The sequence below is a fragment of the Ipomoea nil genome, unplaced genomic scaffold, assembly GCF_001879475.1.
Source record: "Ipomoea nil cultivar Tokyo-kokei standard unplaced genomic scaffold, Asagao_1.1 scaffold0804, whole genome shotgun sequence".
Classification (NCBI taxonomy): Eukaryota; Viridiplantae; Streptophyta; class Magnoliopsida; order Solanales; family Convolvulaceae; genus Ipomoea; species Ipomoea nil.
In genome coordinates this window covers 857,014-874,774 of record NW_017617232.1, presented here as the reverse complement: position 1 = coordinate 874,774, position 17,761 = coordinate 857,014, and the positions used below count along the sequence as shown (strand labels likewise).

Genomic DNA, 17,761 nt, shown 5'->3' with positions numbered 1-17,761 from the left:
GTTTTACATTTTCAACGGTATATTCATGAAAGAATTATCATCAAGCGGATGAAATTTGTATATGTTTTTTAACAAATATATATGTTTTAATATATATATATATATATATATATATATATATATATATTCATTTCACTACGGAGGGATCTTCAGTAGTGAAATGATTTTTTTTATTGACTACTTCCAGTTTTCCGACCACCAAAGTGGACGAAATTTCCGACCACCCGTGGTCGGAAAATCTGGACCCGCCCGGCTATTCTCCTGGCCATTTTTTCCGACGGCATTAGAAAAGTGGTCGCTATTTCCAACTACTTCTCCAGTGGTTTGAAATAGCGAGGGGGATTTTTCCGGATACCTAAATTGGTCGGAAAAGAGGTCGGAACAAGCATTTCCGACCTAATTAAGGCTATTTCCGACCACTTTTAGGTGGTCGGTAATCTGCAGATTTCCAGCAGTGTTGGTACTAGTTTGTAGAAAAATTGAAGTATAAGATTGCAGAACAAAAGTGTGTTGAAATTGATGTTGGACAAAAAGAAAAGAACAGAAGGAATATAAATTGCAGATGATTATATTTGAACTTTGTCTTGTTCTCATAATTACAAAGCTTGTCCTAAAGCCTTTACATATGCGTATGAACAATTAGAAAGTAGTATCAAACAAAGAAATAATATCTTGTAAGTTAGGATTTTGATTGACAAATAGAATTATTCAACATTAAATAATAAACATAATTAATAAATCATAATTAGTTAGCCAAACACCCGCCATCACCTTGGACGTATAGTAGTTTATTCATAATAAGGACATGTGTTCAAAATAAAATATTAAAACTACAAACAACATCAAAGCAAAAGATCCAAATAAACAATTTAGATGGAGATATATAGGAGGCGTAAAGTTTATTCCCTCTCATTATATATGGATAAGAACAATCACTTTTGTGCTTTAGTCATCTTCCTAAGCTCATTTTCAAATATTCCCATAATTATTGGAGGCAAAGCTAACGCCACCAGTTTACCCTTTCTGTCGTCTTCTCTCCTTTTATGAGGTACCAAGAACCCAACTCCATAAGCAACGCCATAAACGCCACCAAATACAGGCTTACCCCATCCAAAATCCACCTCGTCATATCCAAATCCTGAATTGTCTGTTATTAAGAAGTTCCTTAGTATAGCCCCCCTTGGTCTGCCCTTAGTCACCATAAGATCTATAATCGATTTAACATAATCGTCGTTAACACTATTTTTAGCCTCCCTAATCAACTTGGCTGCGTATGATATCGGATTTGAACACAACAATTTGGCTGTGGTCACCGCTGCTACCAATACGATTCCATTACCATAGTATCCAAGGGGCAGTTTGGGGTCCTTCAATCTTTCTCGTATATTCACAATAAAGGTCAATCGCATTGTTGCATTAGGGTCTGGTAGGAGAGCAATGGTACGACATTTCCATAAGCACGCACAAAGTGCCTCGAATGTGGTACTTGAAGGGCATTGGTCCTTGATAGCTTGCAGCTCTCTTGACCCAAAAGTGAAACAACGTTTGATCAAGAGGGAGTGACATATATTTTTGCTAAAAAACACACAAGGGTCACTCGCCAGCTTTTGTACGTCGATCAATTTGGTGATACGCAACAATTTTTCGAAGTCCCACCACCTTGTAGTCTTGGATAAATCGAAATCCTTGAACTCGTTGTGTTCGCAGGTGATGGTTGGGGTTGGCCTTGCAGTTAAGAGGCCTCTCTCCCAAATCGGAAGTGTTGAAGGAGCAGAAGCACCCTTTGCAAGTTCACTCACTGCATTTACAAACTGAATGAACCCTTGGGCATCCATCATGGTATGGTTGAACCGAATTCCCAACACAAAGCCACCACAAGTAAAACGGGTTACCTAAATCACAATACATTTACTTTCTCTGTCACATTTTATCTGTCATACTTATTATTTATTGATCAAATTAATTATTTCGTTCTTTGTTTATTTTCTTTTATATTTTTAACTTATTTTTAAATTTGATTTTTTGTGTTTAATAATATTTTTAGTATGTGTAGTTTCTAAATATATAAATTTTGTATACTCCCTTCAAAAAAAAAAAAAATTGTATACTAATACTAAATTTAATATTATAAAAAATTGAAATAAAAATAACTTCAACAAACTTCATTAATCGAATCATACACATAAAGTGGGATCGAAGAATTATTAGATAATGATGATATTTTTAAGTGATATGATGTACAAAGTTTCGTAGGTCAACAACCTTAGCCAGCTTGTCCACATTGGTTAGTTATGAGTCTTTTTTACTCGATTATTAATATATAGAATAGTGATAGTGATATATGGCCCTACAGAAATCACTTCCTTTGTCTGTTGATTTCATTTTTGGTCTTAGATTTATATGTGATAATTTACTTGTAGTTCTTTTTTTATCATATCATTCTTATTTAGTCTTAATATTATTGTGACATGATATGTCTTTCGTCAATAAAATCGATCATTTTCTGTCTTGCGTCAATAAAATCGCTGAAATGTCGTTAAATACAAAGACATTTAAATCTTTTTTATACAAAGTAGGTTGATCCACTATATTTTTTATATTTATTTTAAAAAAAAAAAATCCATAATCGAATTTTTCAGGAATTCGAAAATAAATATTTCTCCAAAATGGTTAATCCAGGCCAAGGATGAAATAATACCGAAAAGTTTAGAAATTTGGGTTTGAGAGATATATAGATTTTAGCATTTATATTTGGAGTAAATTTTACTAAAGGTCTTCCAAGTTTGACGCATTATCAACTTTGGTCCTCAACTTACAAGTTATAAGCCTATCCTAATAAGTTTTCCAACTTCTCTAAAGTTGTCAATAATAGTCCTCTAGGTTTGAGATGCTACCAAAAAAAAAAAAAAGGTCAAATAGATCCTTGAACTTATAGGCAAAAAAGCAATTAGGCCTTTCAACTTTAAAAAGGTGCAATTAGGCCCTTCAACTTGTTATTTTGAGTCAAATAAGTCCAATAACAAATTTTTCACCTGGAATAACCGGTCAACAAATTCCGGCGACGTTTTCTGGCGAAAAAAAAAAAAACTGCCGGAGAAGACAACCGTTCGGTTGTCTTCTCCAGTGGAGAAGGCCACCAGATCTAGTCGCCTTCTCCACTGGAGAGGACGACCGGACTGGTTGCGTTCTCCAGTGGAGAAGGCGACCAGTCCGGTCGTCCTCTCCAATGGAGAAGGCGACCTGGAGAAGACAACCGAACGGTTGTCTTCTCCGGTAGGTGTTTTTTGTTTTTTAATAAATTTTGTTGTCACCGGAAAATGTCGCCGAAATTTTTTGACCGGTTATTCCAAGTGAAAAACCTGTTATAGGACTTATTTGACTCAAAATAACAAGTTGAAGGGCCTAATTGCACATTTTAAAAGTTGAAGGGCCTAATGCTCATTTGCATATAGTTGAAGGGTCTATTTGACCCTTTTCCCCAAAAAAATAAATATGGTAGATATAATAGCTTAACTCTACTAAATCTTCATACTTATGAAAATAAAAAAATATATATGATAGACTTGTAATTTGAGGACCATTAGCTGGTAGTGCCTCAAACTTAGAGGACCTTTAGTGGAATTTGAACTATTAGTAGTAGTTTTAGAAAAGTTAGGAGGACTTAATGTGGTAGGCTTGTAAGTTGAGGACCAAAGCTAGTAATGCTTCAAACTTGGATGACTTTAGTTGAATTTATATTATTCTTATATTTGAAAAAAAAAAAAAAGTTTACAAAAATGTTAATATGAAAAAAGCCTATAAAAAATTTAAAATTTTTAAATATCAATTGACTTTTAATCACTTTTTAAAAGTTCAAATCGAATATCACCTAAATTTTACGTACTACTAACCTATTTTTAAAGATTCATTAAAATTTTAAATTGAATGCCTCCAATTCTTTAAAGTTTATAAAAGTTATAAAGTGTGAATGGAATACACTACCATAGTTTTTGCCAAATAATTTGATAACATTTTTTTATTGACTTTAGCGATTTTGTCAAATTTTGTCAATTTGTAATTTCGTTTAGAGATTGCCAGATTGGTACAAGTATCTGTCCCTACTCCCAACATTATGATTTTCACTTATCAATCTTGAATATATGTTAGGTAGAAAACATTCCTTTCCGTTTTTAACACTCGTTCGATCTCTAAAAACCAAATTTGCATGTCTCGAGAAAGCGACTGCTAAAGTAAAGTATTAAATCATGAAGTAATTCAAGAGAAAATAAACAAATAGCTCACTATTATCTTACTTGAATAAGCAGAAGAGGGCAATCAATGATCCCTTTGGAGCCAGGAACAGTGTTGAGGAGTTGCTTCAAGTATGGACATGGTGGCTGCATGGATTTATCACTTAGCTGCTCAAACTTCACATTTGCTTTTGCTTCAACAAACAAAACCCCTTTCCCATTGCAATTCACTATCAGTTTTCCATTCTCCCCTTCAAAAATCCTACCCGCCAAGGGATAGTAGAAAACAAGTGCTTTAGCTAACCCTTCTTTGATAGCCATTGCTGGATCTTCTTCCCCTCTCCTTTCAACACTCTTCCTGTAAAACATCAAAACTGGAATATGAAGTCGAACGGTGCCTTGATCATCGATATCGGAAAGCGGTTTTTGTTCATGAGGTGTCGAGGTTGATGGCACGATAAGCTGAGGCTTGCTTCTTTTTACACAGAACAGCAGTGGAGCAGATAAACATGCCATTATATTGCAATTACAATTACAATTTGCTTTCAGGAAAGAATCTTAATGGCTTGCTTAAGTTTTCAACTTCAATCTCTATTATAAATAATTGTCGAATGCTACCAACACCTGCAACCGATGAAAACTGGTAAGCTCATTTAAAGCTCACTTAAATGTAATAGTTAATGACAATAACATATATGTACTGAAAGTTAGCTAGCTAGTTGTCTCACTGTCTGAACAACAATGGTTATACCATGTACCAGTAGTTAACGTTTATATGCCTTTAAAGAAATTGAAAGTGCATAACATGCACATAACATGGTAACTACAAAACACATAATATGGTAATTGCACACATAATATGTTGTTACATGTGATGTGTATTTAATTTATTTACAGTTAACGTATTTTGTGTCAGCAGTTAACATATTATGTATTTATAGTTGCCATGTTATATTTTGTAGTTAACATATTATGTCCTTTCAATTTGTTTACAGGCACATAAGTTATAAACTACAGTACAGAATAGCCTTGTTTGGCAATCAGCGGTTAACAGTTAACAGTTTGTGTTAGCGGATAAAGAATAGCGGGTTTGACTAGCGGATTGTATTAGGGGTTTGTAAAAAAGTGTTTAGTAAAATTAGCTGTTTCATGTTAGTGGTAATTGGTAAAAGACACAAAAAACATTCTAATAATAATAATAATAATTGAACAAACAAAATAAAATTAAATATCTAGACAAATACCTCTGCATCAATGTAGCTCCCACAAGTGAGCAGAATGCGTGGATTTTCAAAAACAGAATCAACGTCAATGGAGACAACCTCAGAACCAAGGCAGACGTTATGCCATGGAACCGTGTTCACCATTCATGGTGAACACGGTTCCAACGGTATTAGTGCACCGTTATTTTTTTTTTTTTAATTAATTACGTGACTGCCTACACATTTACTTTGGAACCATGCCTACACATTCACTTTGGAACCATGAGATTATGAATTTTCTGTTATGAGATTATGAATTTTCTGTTATGAGATTATGAATTTTCAGTTATGAGATTATGAATTTTCTGTTATGCGATTATGAATTTTCTGTTATGAGATTATGAATTTTCATTACATTCATAATTTCGGAGTTTCGGACATTCATAAATTATGAATTCATGCATGCACATTCACTTTGGAACCATGCCTACATATTCCCGTCCGAAATCACGGACGTTCATAAATTATGAATCCATGCCTGCACATTCACTTTGGAACCATGCCTACACATTCACTTTGGAACCATGAGATTATGAATTTTCTGTTATAAGATTATGAATTTTCTGTTATGAGATTATGAATTTTCAGTTGTGAGATTATGAATTTTCTGTTATGCGATTATGAATTTTCTGTTATGAGATTATGAATTTTCATAAAATTCATAATCTCATAACAGAAAATTCATAATTTGATCAGTAACGCGCCGTTAACTCCACATCCGCGATTTTTTTTTTTTTTTGCCTAAAAACGACGTCGTTTTGACTTGTGTTCACCATTCTCGGTGAACACGATTCCACGGCATAATTTGCGGAACCAAGGCGTATGGTCCCAATCGGTAATTCGTCAGCCAACGTTGTGATAAGATCACTTCTTTTTGGGCCACCACGCCCCCTTGTCTTCTTAGCCAAATAGGACTTGGACCAATCTCCTATCATCACCACCCCTCACTTGGGTCATTACTATGCCAATAAAATGGACTCCCGGGTCCCATATCCCCATCACATATAATAATAATAATAATAATAATAATAATAATAATAATTTTTTTTTTAAAAAAAAAAAAAAAAAAAAAAAAGGAAAGTGATGTGGGATCAAACTGATCCCACATCAAAAACAAATAAAGAAGAGGGCGTTGAGCTCCCTCATTAAAAGGGGAGCTCAACGCCCCCTTCTGCTTCCCAGTCCATCCGATCACATCGGATAGGTAGGGAAATAGAAGCCTAAGGCTTCATTAATGAAGTCTGAGGCTTCAAATTTGAACGTTGAAATTTTTTTTTATTAATTATTAAAGTAGGGGCGTTTTGGGCAAATGTCCAAAACGTTAAAGTGAAACGTTACTAAATATAGTGTTACAAAAATTAGCGGTTTGGAGCAATTTGTTGTTCCAAACTATTGTTAATCAAACAATGACTTTGGTGAATTCGTCAAAATTTTGGTAGATTCACCAATAATCAAACAAGCCTAAAATGTCAACTGCAGACACATAATCTGAAAGTTATTTTGGAATAAAACCCACAATGTAAAATAGATCATGGTCCAAGGTAAAACCCACAATGTAAAATAGATCATGGTCCAAGGTATAATTTGTCGTCTGAACAACTCGACTGCAAAGCTTTGATGAGTTCATCCACCTATATGTGGGGTGATTTCAAAACGGATAATGGGTGAATGAGAAATTGATTCTCAAAGTAGATTAATTTGAATTGGAAAATGAAGGTAGAAAGACTTTAAAGTAGCCTTTCTCCCAAATTGGTTTGGAAAGTGGATTTGCACAACTATATATACAAGAGCCTTTTTAAGGCATATTGAATTGTATAGCATAGAGACTCTCTCGCGCGTAATGGGTGCAAATGAAATTCCAAAAAGAGCCTGAAAAGGCCATGCATTCACATATAAGTAGCGACCTCATTGCATTCATCTGCTCCATAAGGCATTGTACTTTGTAAAGTATTCATTGATAGACATATACCTTGTGTATTTTTGAAGATCTCACTCTGAAGTTCTGTAATTTTATGAGGATCAGACTGAGAATATCATTTCCTGAGATTATTCCAGATGTCTACTACATTTTCGAAGTATAAAACGATCTCTACAATCGTAGAGCTGAGCGACTTGAGAATCCACGAACATACTATGTTGTTGTATCTCTTCTACATCGCATACTTTGGATCGAATTCACATGGATTCGGAATAGTTCCGTCAACGAGACGGAACTTGTTTTTGATCTCCAATGCCATCTTCATCAATCTGCTCCAGAACGTGTAGTTGTGTTCGGTCAAGGTGGTGAAACGAGAATCAGGTTTGGATTCTCTATGACGTGTAGAAGCAGAGGATCATCAAAGTCATCAGTGCATTGGATTGTGTTCTGATTTGATGAAGTGACTCGAGTCGTTGTTGTTGTGCGGGGGGGTCTTTCTTACTTGATTGATAATGTTGTTAGGAACAGGCGTGTGTCCCCATGTGTTGTTGCGAGAGGGGCACCGGGGATCTCACATTTGTTTTTTGCCGACGCCTGTTCCTAACAACATTAAGGTGGAATGAGGAGGAGAACTGCAAATTGGGATCGATCTTAGGGCTTAAATTCATTTATTTATGCTCAAATTGGAATCTTAAGTTGAAAAGGACAAAAATGCCCTTAAAAGTTTTAGATTTTGGGATGTCTTAAATAGATGGGTGACTGACGTGATGAATTTTGATACTAAAATAATAGTCGTGGATTAAAATTAGTACTAAAATAATAGTCGTGGATGAAAATTGGTAGGAATTAAACATGTAGACCAAAATTGTCATTTTGCTAATACTCGTGGGACCAAAATTGGTATTTGCTCGTTTGGTTATTAAGCATTCACGAACGTGTTTATAAACGTGAACGAACATGTTTGCAAATATTAATGAACATGTCCGTGAAGGTGTTCGTTAATGTTAATGATCATGTTTGTGAATGTGTTCATTAATGTTAACGAACACTTTCACGAACGTTAACAAACACTAATGAACGCTTAACACAAATGTGTTCTTTATCTATTTTCGTGACGATATTCATCTTTATTTCTTGGTGTATGTTGATGACATTTTGATTATGGGTTCTGACTCAGATCGTGTTACTGCTCTTATTGATAAATTAGCCCTTGAGTTTAAGGTTCGTGATATGGGTGTGTCTTCTTTCTTTTTGGGTATTGAGACTATCCCATTATCTGGCGGTATGCTTTTATCACAACAACGGTACATGAATGATATTCTCAAACGTGCTGGCATGGTGGACTGCAAGCCAGTAGTCACGCCCGTCTCTTCTGCGAAAATCACTGACGAAGTTGCCATTCCCTATGCCGATCCTACACAGTACAGGAGTTTTGCAGGTGCTCTCTAGTATCTTACGGTAACTCGTCCTGATTTATCTTATGCTGTTAATCTCTTGTGTCAACACATGCATGCTCCCACTACTACGGACTGGGCCACTCTAAAAAGAGTCATGCGGTATGTCAAGGGCACCTTGAATCTTGGTCTGCGTATTTCTCGGTCTACATCTATGGATATTCACGCCTATTCTGACTCAGATTGGGCTGGTGATCCGAATGATCGCAAGTCTACTAGTGACTTTACTGTGTTCTTGGGCAGTAATCTTATATCTTGGGTTTGTCGGAAGCAACGGACTGTGACACGTTCCTCAACTGAAGCAGAATACAAGGGACTAGCTGATGTATCTGCAGAGGTTACATGGCTTGTTTCCCTGTTACATGAAATCGGCATCCCTCCTGCGTCTCCTCCTCGACTATGGTGTGATAATTTGGGAGCTACTTAAGTGCCAATCTAGTGTTTCATGCCCACACGATGCACATTGAGATTGATGACTATCATTTTGTTCGCGATAAAGTAGCTAAAAAGGAGTTAGAGGTGCACTTTATTTCAACCAAAGATCAACTAGCGGATATCTTTACAAAGTCTCTTTCGTCTCTGTATTTTAATTCTCTCCGTGACAAGCTCAATGTTTTGGCTACCCAACCTTGTGCTTGAGGGGGGGTATTAGGACTATATTATTCATATTAGACTAGGACTATATTATTCATATTAGACTAGGACTATATTATTCATATTAGACTAGGACTATATTATCCATATTAGACTAGGACTATATTATTCGTGTTAAACTAGGACTCTATCTAGTATCTATATATTCGCTCTCTGTACTCTCAGACATCATGATTGAATACAATACTTTTACATACATTCTCATCAAATGTACTTCGTAATAATTAATGACATGACATATATCTACGCTCGGAGAGTTAAGTTGTCTCGCGAGAACAATTGTTATACGAAAAATGCTATGTATACTTTTATTTTTTACTTTCAACTTTTATTTCTATACACAAAATTTTGAGTAAATACCGGCGGAGGTCCTCCGACTTTGGTGGCACTGTCAATTTTAGTCCTCAACTTTTAAATCAACCACTTTTAGTCCTCTTACTTTTTGTTTCTAGCCATCTATGGTCCTTTGTTAAACTTGACCATCTAATGCTGTTTTCTAAAAGATAATTCAGTCCTTTCATAATTAATCTATTAATTATTATGTTTAATTTCCTCATCAAAATAGTCAAGCAATGGTTTCCCCAGCTATGAACGTGTACAAAACCAGCTCGTGAATCAAAATGGCGTACAAAAGCTGGTACGAAGGTTGTGCCAAAATGACGTCGGGATATCTCGGTATGACTCAGCAAACATAATAATTAATAAATTAATTATGAAAGGACTGAATTATCCTTGAGAAAACGGCATTAGATGGTCAAGTTTAACGAAAGGACCATAGATGGCTAGAAACAAAAAGTAAGAGGACTAAGAGTGGTTGATTTAAAAGTTGAGGACTAAAAGTGGTAGTGCCACCAAATTCAGAATTCAGATTTCAGAGGATCTCCGCTGGTATTTACTCCAAAATTTTAATGTAAACATATTGGGACCCACATGAAAAAATAGCATATCAGTACCAGCCACATCAAAAGTAAAATTTAGAGAGTAAGATTTTGGAGTCCATTTAGTAGAACTTTATTATTCCATGGACCAAGGTCCATCTTACATTGTGGAGTTTTGTTTAAAAATTATGTGTAAATAGTTGATATATTTTGTACCAGTAGTTAACAGTTTATATGCATGTAAATAAATTGAAAGCACACATAACATGTTAACTACAAACATATAACATGGTAACTACAAACACATAATATGTTGTAACATGTTAGGTGTCTGCAATTTATTTATAATTAATATATTAGTGTATGCAGTTAACATATTATATGTCTGTAGTTACCATGTTATATGCTTGTAGTTAACATATTATGTGCTTTCAATATGTATAAAAATATATTTATAAGTACAAATTTCTTATTATGATCTTTTTTTTTTTTGAGGGGGGAGGGGGGAAGGGGGGGGGGGGGGGGTGAGAAGGGGGTGGAACCCAAAGATTAAGATCTTTTAAATTACACTCATATTGATATGTTTTTTTAAAAAATAATAATAATAAAAGTAAATCTATTGTATAGAAACTAACTTATTATTTTATTGTAATGTTTATGTACATTAAACTTTATTTTCATAAATATATAGAATTAACATTACAAACTTACTAGTAGATGAAAATAGATATGATGTACCTATAGTTTAGCATTTATTGTTAGGAATATTTCCCTATCAAATTAAAATAAAAATTAGAAATTAAATCCCTAGATTTTCCTTTGTAAAGTTTGTACAAATCAACTTCATATTCATCGCAACAAATTTTTGTAAGCATCCAGAATATGAAGACTTCAATACAACACAAGTTTTAGGATAACACAATGTTGATCTCATCATCATCAAACAGCAAAGGTGTTAGGAAAAAGTGTAAATATATTTTAATGTGCCAAATTGTAACATAGGAATAGATTTTTGACCCCTAATGTTTTTTTTTTATATATATATAAACTAATTTTTAGCGGTTGGTTGTTGCAATTTTCGCTAAGTGTTGTAAATCAAAGGGAGTTCCACACAATATTTTATACTTTTATGTTGCCATCATGATGAAGTCATCAAGCAATAAGAGTTAGTAACAATTCAAGCATGATGACTATGACGTTTACCAATGCTAGTCATATGGTCTCACAATTCTTGTAGTCATCAAATTATTTTAGTACGTAGCTCAAGTTTTGACTTTCTTCTTTGTATCTTCATAACCTCTGAGTATTTTTATTTTTTCTATTGTATTATTACTAGTATGCATGGAGATTACTCATGCTTGTAGTACCTCTATACAACTCAAAAACACCTATATAAATTTTATAAAATCACAAAAATATATCCATGCGCACATATATTAATGATAATTAATTTAATGAGTCGACATGTGCATGTGTATACGATCTATATACAGACTTAAGACCAAAATAATTGGTCTAATCACTTGGCGTTAGTGTTAATTCAACACTTCTATCACAACAAAAGCTACAAAGCTCATACATGCGAATATTTATAACAACAATTCATCACTAATTTTGTTGGATTTTTTTAGCTTAAATATGGCATGTAAGTGACTATTTTGTGGTACCAATATATGTAAGATCCACTTCCAATTTGGGCGAGGTAAAAGTGAATATGCACTCTTCGTAGTAAACGAAAAAATTGATATTTTGTACGCTCAAAACGGATAATGTGTGAATGAGAAATTGGTTTTTAAAGTAGACACATTTGAGTTGGAAATGATGGTGAAAAGGCTTTGTAAAAAGCAATTGTCCAACATTGGTGTTGCAGCCCTAGCTAGGTAGGATCGTAACTGATAAGAAACTTTTCGAGTAGGCTTCTAGCTCTTAACCATATTCGAATCACGGCAAACTCCAAATTCACACTTCGAGCGTGTGAGGGTTTCAGAAAGTAACTATGAAGAACATGAATAAGAACAAAATATTTCTTTTGGTGTCTAGTTCCCAATCTTCATATACAATTGACCTATTTATATTAAATTACTAATACCTATAAAAACTAACCTAATAAATTTATACTAACTATACAAAGTAATGATATAAATAATTTCCTTATACTAATATTTAGTCAATTATCCTCTTCTCTTTTTTTTTTTTTTTGAAAATAGTCAATCATCCTCTAATTATATATGATTTATTTCTTTCAGATTCACCGCCAATTATTTCTTTCCTTTTATGCGTATCAATTGGTTTGAAAAGTGGGCGTGCACCACTATATAGAAGGAGGTTGAATTGTATATCATAGAAACTCTCTCTCTCTCTCTCTCTCTCTCTCTCTCTCTCTCTCTCTCTCTCTCTCTCTCTCTCTCTCTCTCTCTCGCAGGGAGGGTGCAAATCAAATCTCAAAATGAGCCTAAAAAGGGCTTGACTCGTGTATGCGAACACGAATGTAATCTGCGAAATTGACTGGCCTTGCGGGCTAAGTTATGCCTAATTTTTCCAACTTAGAGCCAGGAGTAAAACTTTGTTAACTATTTGGTAGAGTAGTTACCATTCGGATGTTAACTATTCCGTTGACCGAATAGTTGACCAAGTACTATTCAGAGTTGCACGGGGGTTAAATGTCTTATTTATTCCATATGTTAATGCTAGGTGCATGTTAATGCTATTAATTTCCACATCTACTATGTAAGCATAGTTGTTGGATACAATGTTTTGCTTGCTTCTTTTTCACCAAGAAAACTTTATTTTTCTCACTACCTCTCTCAACTCATTTCTTATGAGAAAATTCTGCCCACAATTCCGTAAAAACACAAAGTGCTCGCATGTTGTTCTTGTTCGTCGGAATATATGTTTAAGTGCTCAAACAATATAGTCATAATCCGTTTTATTTTAGGAGACTGACGCTACAACGCTCCTAGCACCATCAGGAGGTAGCGAATCGATTTTAAGAAAAGTGTGTGTTACACACCACTAATCACTCACCACTCCACCAGTACCACTGGATCACCACACAGGCAGACACCAGGAATGGGCCACTGGAGATGAGCGCCTCAGAGACTAAGACTGTGAGATGACATATATTTGAGTGGGTCGAGTTGTCAAGAGAATGAGTGAGTGAGTGACTGCACAAATGAGGAGAATGCCAATTGCCAAACCTTAAGCATATATATATATATATATATATATATATATATATATATATATATATATATATATGCCGCGCAGTCGCACACACACATATGGAACACGACGTCGTATAGTAATATATATGCTTTGGCATAACCCTACATAATTTTGGGTAATCGGATGGTTCGGATAAAAAAAAAAAAAAAACATATCCCCTCCTCGAATAAATAAAACCATATGTTTCACAGGTTTGGGTCGCTTTAAGGAAATAGTTCGATGGCATTGATTGCGAGTAAAGGATTGGTCGGTTATTTCGGGTGGGTTGGATTTGCACACCCTAAGGAGGGATGACGAGAACCTTACGGGCAAAGCTCGTTACGCAAGTGTTAACACCCATCGTGGAATTGGTGGGTAAGAATGTCATTTTGGCCACATGTTTTATCTATTGTTATAGCATGGACTAGGGTTCATATTCCATTGTAAACTTTGGTCCAAAAATTGTGTATGCAATTAACATATTTTGTACCTGCTATTAACAGGTTACGTGTAAACAAATTGAAGACACATAACATAGTAATTACAGACACATATAACATGATAACTACAGACACATGAATTGATAATTGCATGTACAAAATATGTTAACTACATACATAAGATGTTGGTAACATGTTATGTGTCTGTAATTATCATTTTAACAATTTATGTATCTGTAATTATTATGTTATATGCCTTCAATTTATTTACATGTACACATAATCTGAAGGTTATTTTTGGAATTGGGTCCACAATGTAAATTAGACTTGATCAAGGGTATAATTTACGGTGTTCTATTGAGTGTAATGCCATTGTCATTTTTTTTACACAAAAGTAAATTAAATTCTTGCAGAGCAAAGCAGAAGAGATGGTCTGGAGTCTGTTGGCTATGTACTAATGTATTTCTTGAGGGAAAGGTTTGGCATAAGTAGTGTTGTGCTTTTCATTTTTGCTTAGCTAACTTCTCCCTTGTATATTTATTCTTCTAAAAGGTTGAACCCCAATTCGAAGAGCCTCCCTTGTATATTTATGAGTTCTACTATGTGTACTTAAATTTTACTCCTTCAAATTTACTCCCTGATATGACGGATTCTGATAGATTATTTTTTTCATGTGGATCCCTGTAAAAATATCTACATTAATATTTTAAATGTGAGAATAAAAGTTAGGAGTAGAGAATGAAAATACATGTAGTATTTTCCTATATTTATTATTATACAAATATCTCACACTTGCTCTACCTTTTAATCACTCTGATTGAAGCCTTCCATGGCAAGGACTGAAAGCTGGCACAAAGAAGCAGAAATATGGCATGATATATAGCTGTCAAGAAAATACTTATACCTATTGAGGTACTATGGTTCGTTCAATGATGTGACAATACAAAAATGTTTTGTGATGTGAATGTCCTTAATTAATTGTATCGATCCTTGATTTATACAGCTGCTTTGCAAATCTTATCCATCAGAATTATATTTATGTTGGATATTATATTTATATAGTAAACTAGTTTTACATGCATATTACAGGAGTGAGTTAATGTCCAATATAATGTTTATATTTAAATAAATATTTGAAAATATATCAATGCAAGATTATATAAGAGAAGTTTATATATAAGTAATTGAATGTCAAATTTGTTTATTTAAATATGCAACTCAAAGTATATAGATACAAGATAATATAAGAAGTTCATTATAATTGTCACTAAAATAAATGTTTGCAACTTTGTAAAATCGATAGTTTAAATAATTGGTCTAAAGACGATAGTCTAAATAAATACTACTTTTGGTTTGAATTTTTCTAAGTACTCTTAATTCTCTTTTGAGTAACATTGTCATTGTCTTCATATTCACTATTTGTCCTCTTCCTTTTTGTTGGTAGTGTGCTATTTGCAATTCGGTTATTGTTGGTAGCATAGATGACAACGTGGATTATGATGTAGAAAGCTGTGGATTTTCCTTGTTGTGTATATGACTGGATCTTAGTTGTACTATGAACTCTTGATCTTGCAAGCGCCTGTTGATATTTTGCAGTGGTAGTTTGTTCCCCTACATATTTTATGTAGAAGTATTGAATAAAATATTAATATTTATTATATTTGTATAAGGTTCATGAGTAGTACCTCTTGTTCTATTTTCATAACTTGTTTACTACTTGATAGTAACAACAATAACTCTGTAGGTAGTTCGAATATTGATGCTGCAACGTGTCTAGTTTCATCAATAATTTCCATATCCATTTTGCATATGTTCATTTTCAAGTTCATATTTTTATAATTAGAAGGAATGAGTGTAGCACTTGATTTTGTGTGTGTGTGTGTGTTTTTTTTTTTTAGTTTTTTTTTATTGAATTGATATTAACCTTCGAGTTAAATTGTTTTCCACTTTGTGCATAAGTTTTTTTTTTTTTTTTTAATGGTGACTACATCTTATATACCAAGTATTTTTGTTGTGAAGGTTGATGTTGATTTTGCCTGCAATCTAAGCAGGTTGAGTCTAGAAAATGAAATGAATTGTAAATTTATATTAGTTCTAATATATTTAATGAATACACAATAAGTATTTTACATACATGATAAATGAATGAATATTTTGAAATTTCTTCATTTTCTAGGTTTGCCAAATTGATTGCAGCATTGTTGTAGTCTTGGCATCCTTTGAGTGCATCCAGTGTGTTACGATATTCTATTGTCTTACATTGACCATTTTTAATAATGAGTTTTAAATGTAGTTGCGTAAGATAATGATATAATTAACATTTACATATTAGAGAAAATTGCACTTTTCATCCCTAAGTTATATGATAATTGTAGAATTCGTGCCTAAGTGTTGGTCATACTCGTTTTTCATCCCTAAGTTATCATTGACATTGCACTTTTCATAACTAATTAAATTATTTCTCTTATTTAGTTTATTGATAAAATATGAATAATTTTCTTTTTTTAAATAAAGGCATTGTAGATACACAATTCTAAATAAAAAAAATACATATATATCATTTTTTTTTGTTGTAGCTAACTACTAATTTATTCAATTTAACAAGAGTAAAATAGAGTGAGTAACTTAATTATGCCAACTTTGATTGGGATGTGGTTCGAACCTAAGACCTTTCTTATTGAAATCATAAGTTAATAATTAAGGATAAATTTAGAAATCTTAATGAAAAATTAAAATCTAAATAATCTGAACCATTCATTTCATTTAATAATTTGACGAACATTTTTTTCTACCCATTATAAACCTAATTTTATTGACTCTTATTAGCATAGTAAATTATTAGTATAGTAGATATACATGTGTTTGAACTTTGAAGATTTTAAATATGTTACTAAACTTAAATAATATTTGAGAGTTATGAAGTTAAATATTATTTTAAGTTTAGAGGAATTTTATTAAACAACGTTATTTAATATTTGGAAAATGAGAAGAGAGAAAAAATCTCCTAGATTAACCTTCCGTAAGATTATTATTATTATATATTTTGTATAAGGGTATTTTTATCTTTTAAATATATATTTCATTCATATTCCTTAAAGATGCTATTGGGCTCTTTTATTTATTTTATCCCCCAATTCTTCCCAATGAATATAAAGTTCTAAAATTGTGAATATAGAGTTCAAAAATTGTAAATATAGAGGACCGAATTCTAAAGACAATCGGCAATGAATGAAACTTTTTTAAAAAAAATTTAGACTGCATGGTTTTAAAACAAAATGATGCTGTTTTGAATTCGGATTCACCTTGCATGGTGGACCCGGGTCCACAACATAATTTGCCTATAAAAAAAGATGAGCTAGCTTACGTTGGGTTTAATAATTAGTACGGAGTAGCTTTTAGTTTACTTGAATGATGTTGAGAAGTTTTAAGTAGAAATAGTCTTTGTCTTCCGTTCTTCAATGTCAGTTGTCATTTGAACATCGCCTAGTCACCGCTGTAGAAGTTTTTTTGTGATGGAGTTTTTTTTGAATATTTTTTTTTAATAGTCGTAGAGGTTTTTTGACATGAATGACTTGGCGCAAAGTGTTACTGAGCCTTTAGGACCTTAGAGCATCGGTATCAATTGGGAAGAATTGGGGGATAATGTAAGAGTGATTAGGAAAAAGAATGTGAGAGGAGAGAGAAAAAACAAAAAAAAAAAAACAAAATTGAAATTTTTAAAA

The 17,761-nt window shown here is 33.3% G+C and overlaps 1 protein-coding gene and 1 long non-coding RNA gene across 2 annotated transcripts; one reads left to right on the top strand and one right to left on the bottom strand.

Annotated features, from left to right (window-relative positions):
* Positions 1-772: 772 nt before the first annotated feature.
* LOC109177455 (methanol O-anthraniloyltransferase-like) lies at positions 773-4,810 on the bottom strand. Its single transcript, XM_019326850.1, has 2 exons — positions 4,293-4,810; positions 773-1,892 (listed from the first exon to the last, which is right to left on the bottom strand). Exons 1-2 carry the CDS (start codon positions 4,743-4,745, stop codon positions 933-935), a joined length of 1,413 nt encoding a protein of 470 aa, XP_019182395.1. The 5' UTR covers positions 4,746-4,810; the 3' UTR covers positions 773-932.
* A 9,117-nt stretch (positions 4,811-13,927) lies between these two features.
* Positions 13,928-14,915, top strand: LOC109177457. Its single transcript, XR_002053592.1, has 3 exons — positions 13,928-13,970; positions 14,453-14,516; positions 14,863-14,915. It is a non-coding gene; the product is annotated as an uncharacterized LOC109177457 (long non-coding RNA).
* The last annotated feature ends 2,846 nt before the right edge of the window (positions 14,916-17,761 follow it).

What these genes read in the sequence shown, in the direction of transcription:
- LOC109177455 (XM_019326850.1), bottom strand. Translation starts at nt 4,745, where the DNA reads ATGGCATGTTTATCTGCTCCACTGCTGTTCTGTGTAAAAAGAAGCAAG. An exon ending in GCCCTCTTCTGCTTATTCAA is followed by an intron (nt 1,893 to 4,292) that starts GTAAGATAATAG and finishes ATTGTGATTTAG; the next exon opens with GTAACCCGTTTTACTTGTGG.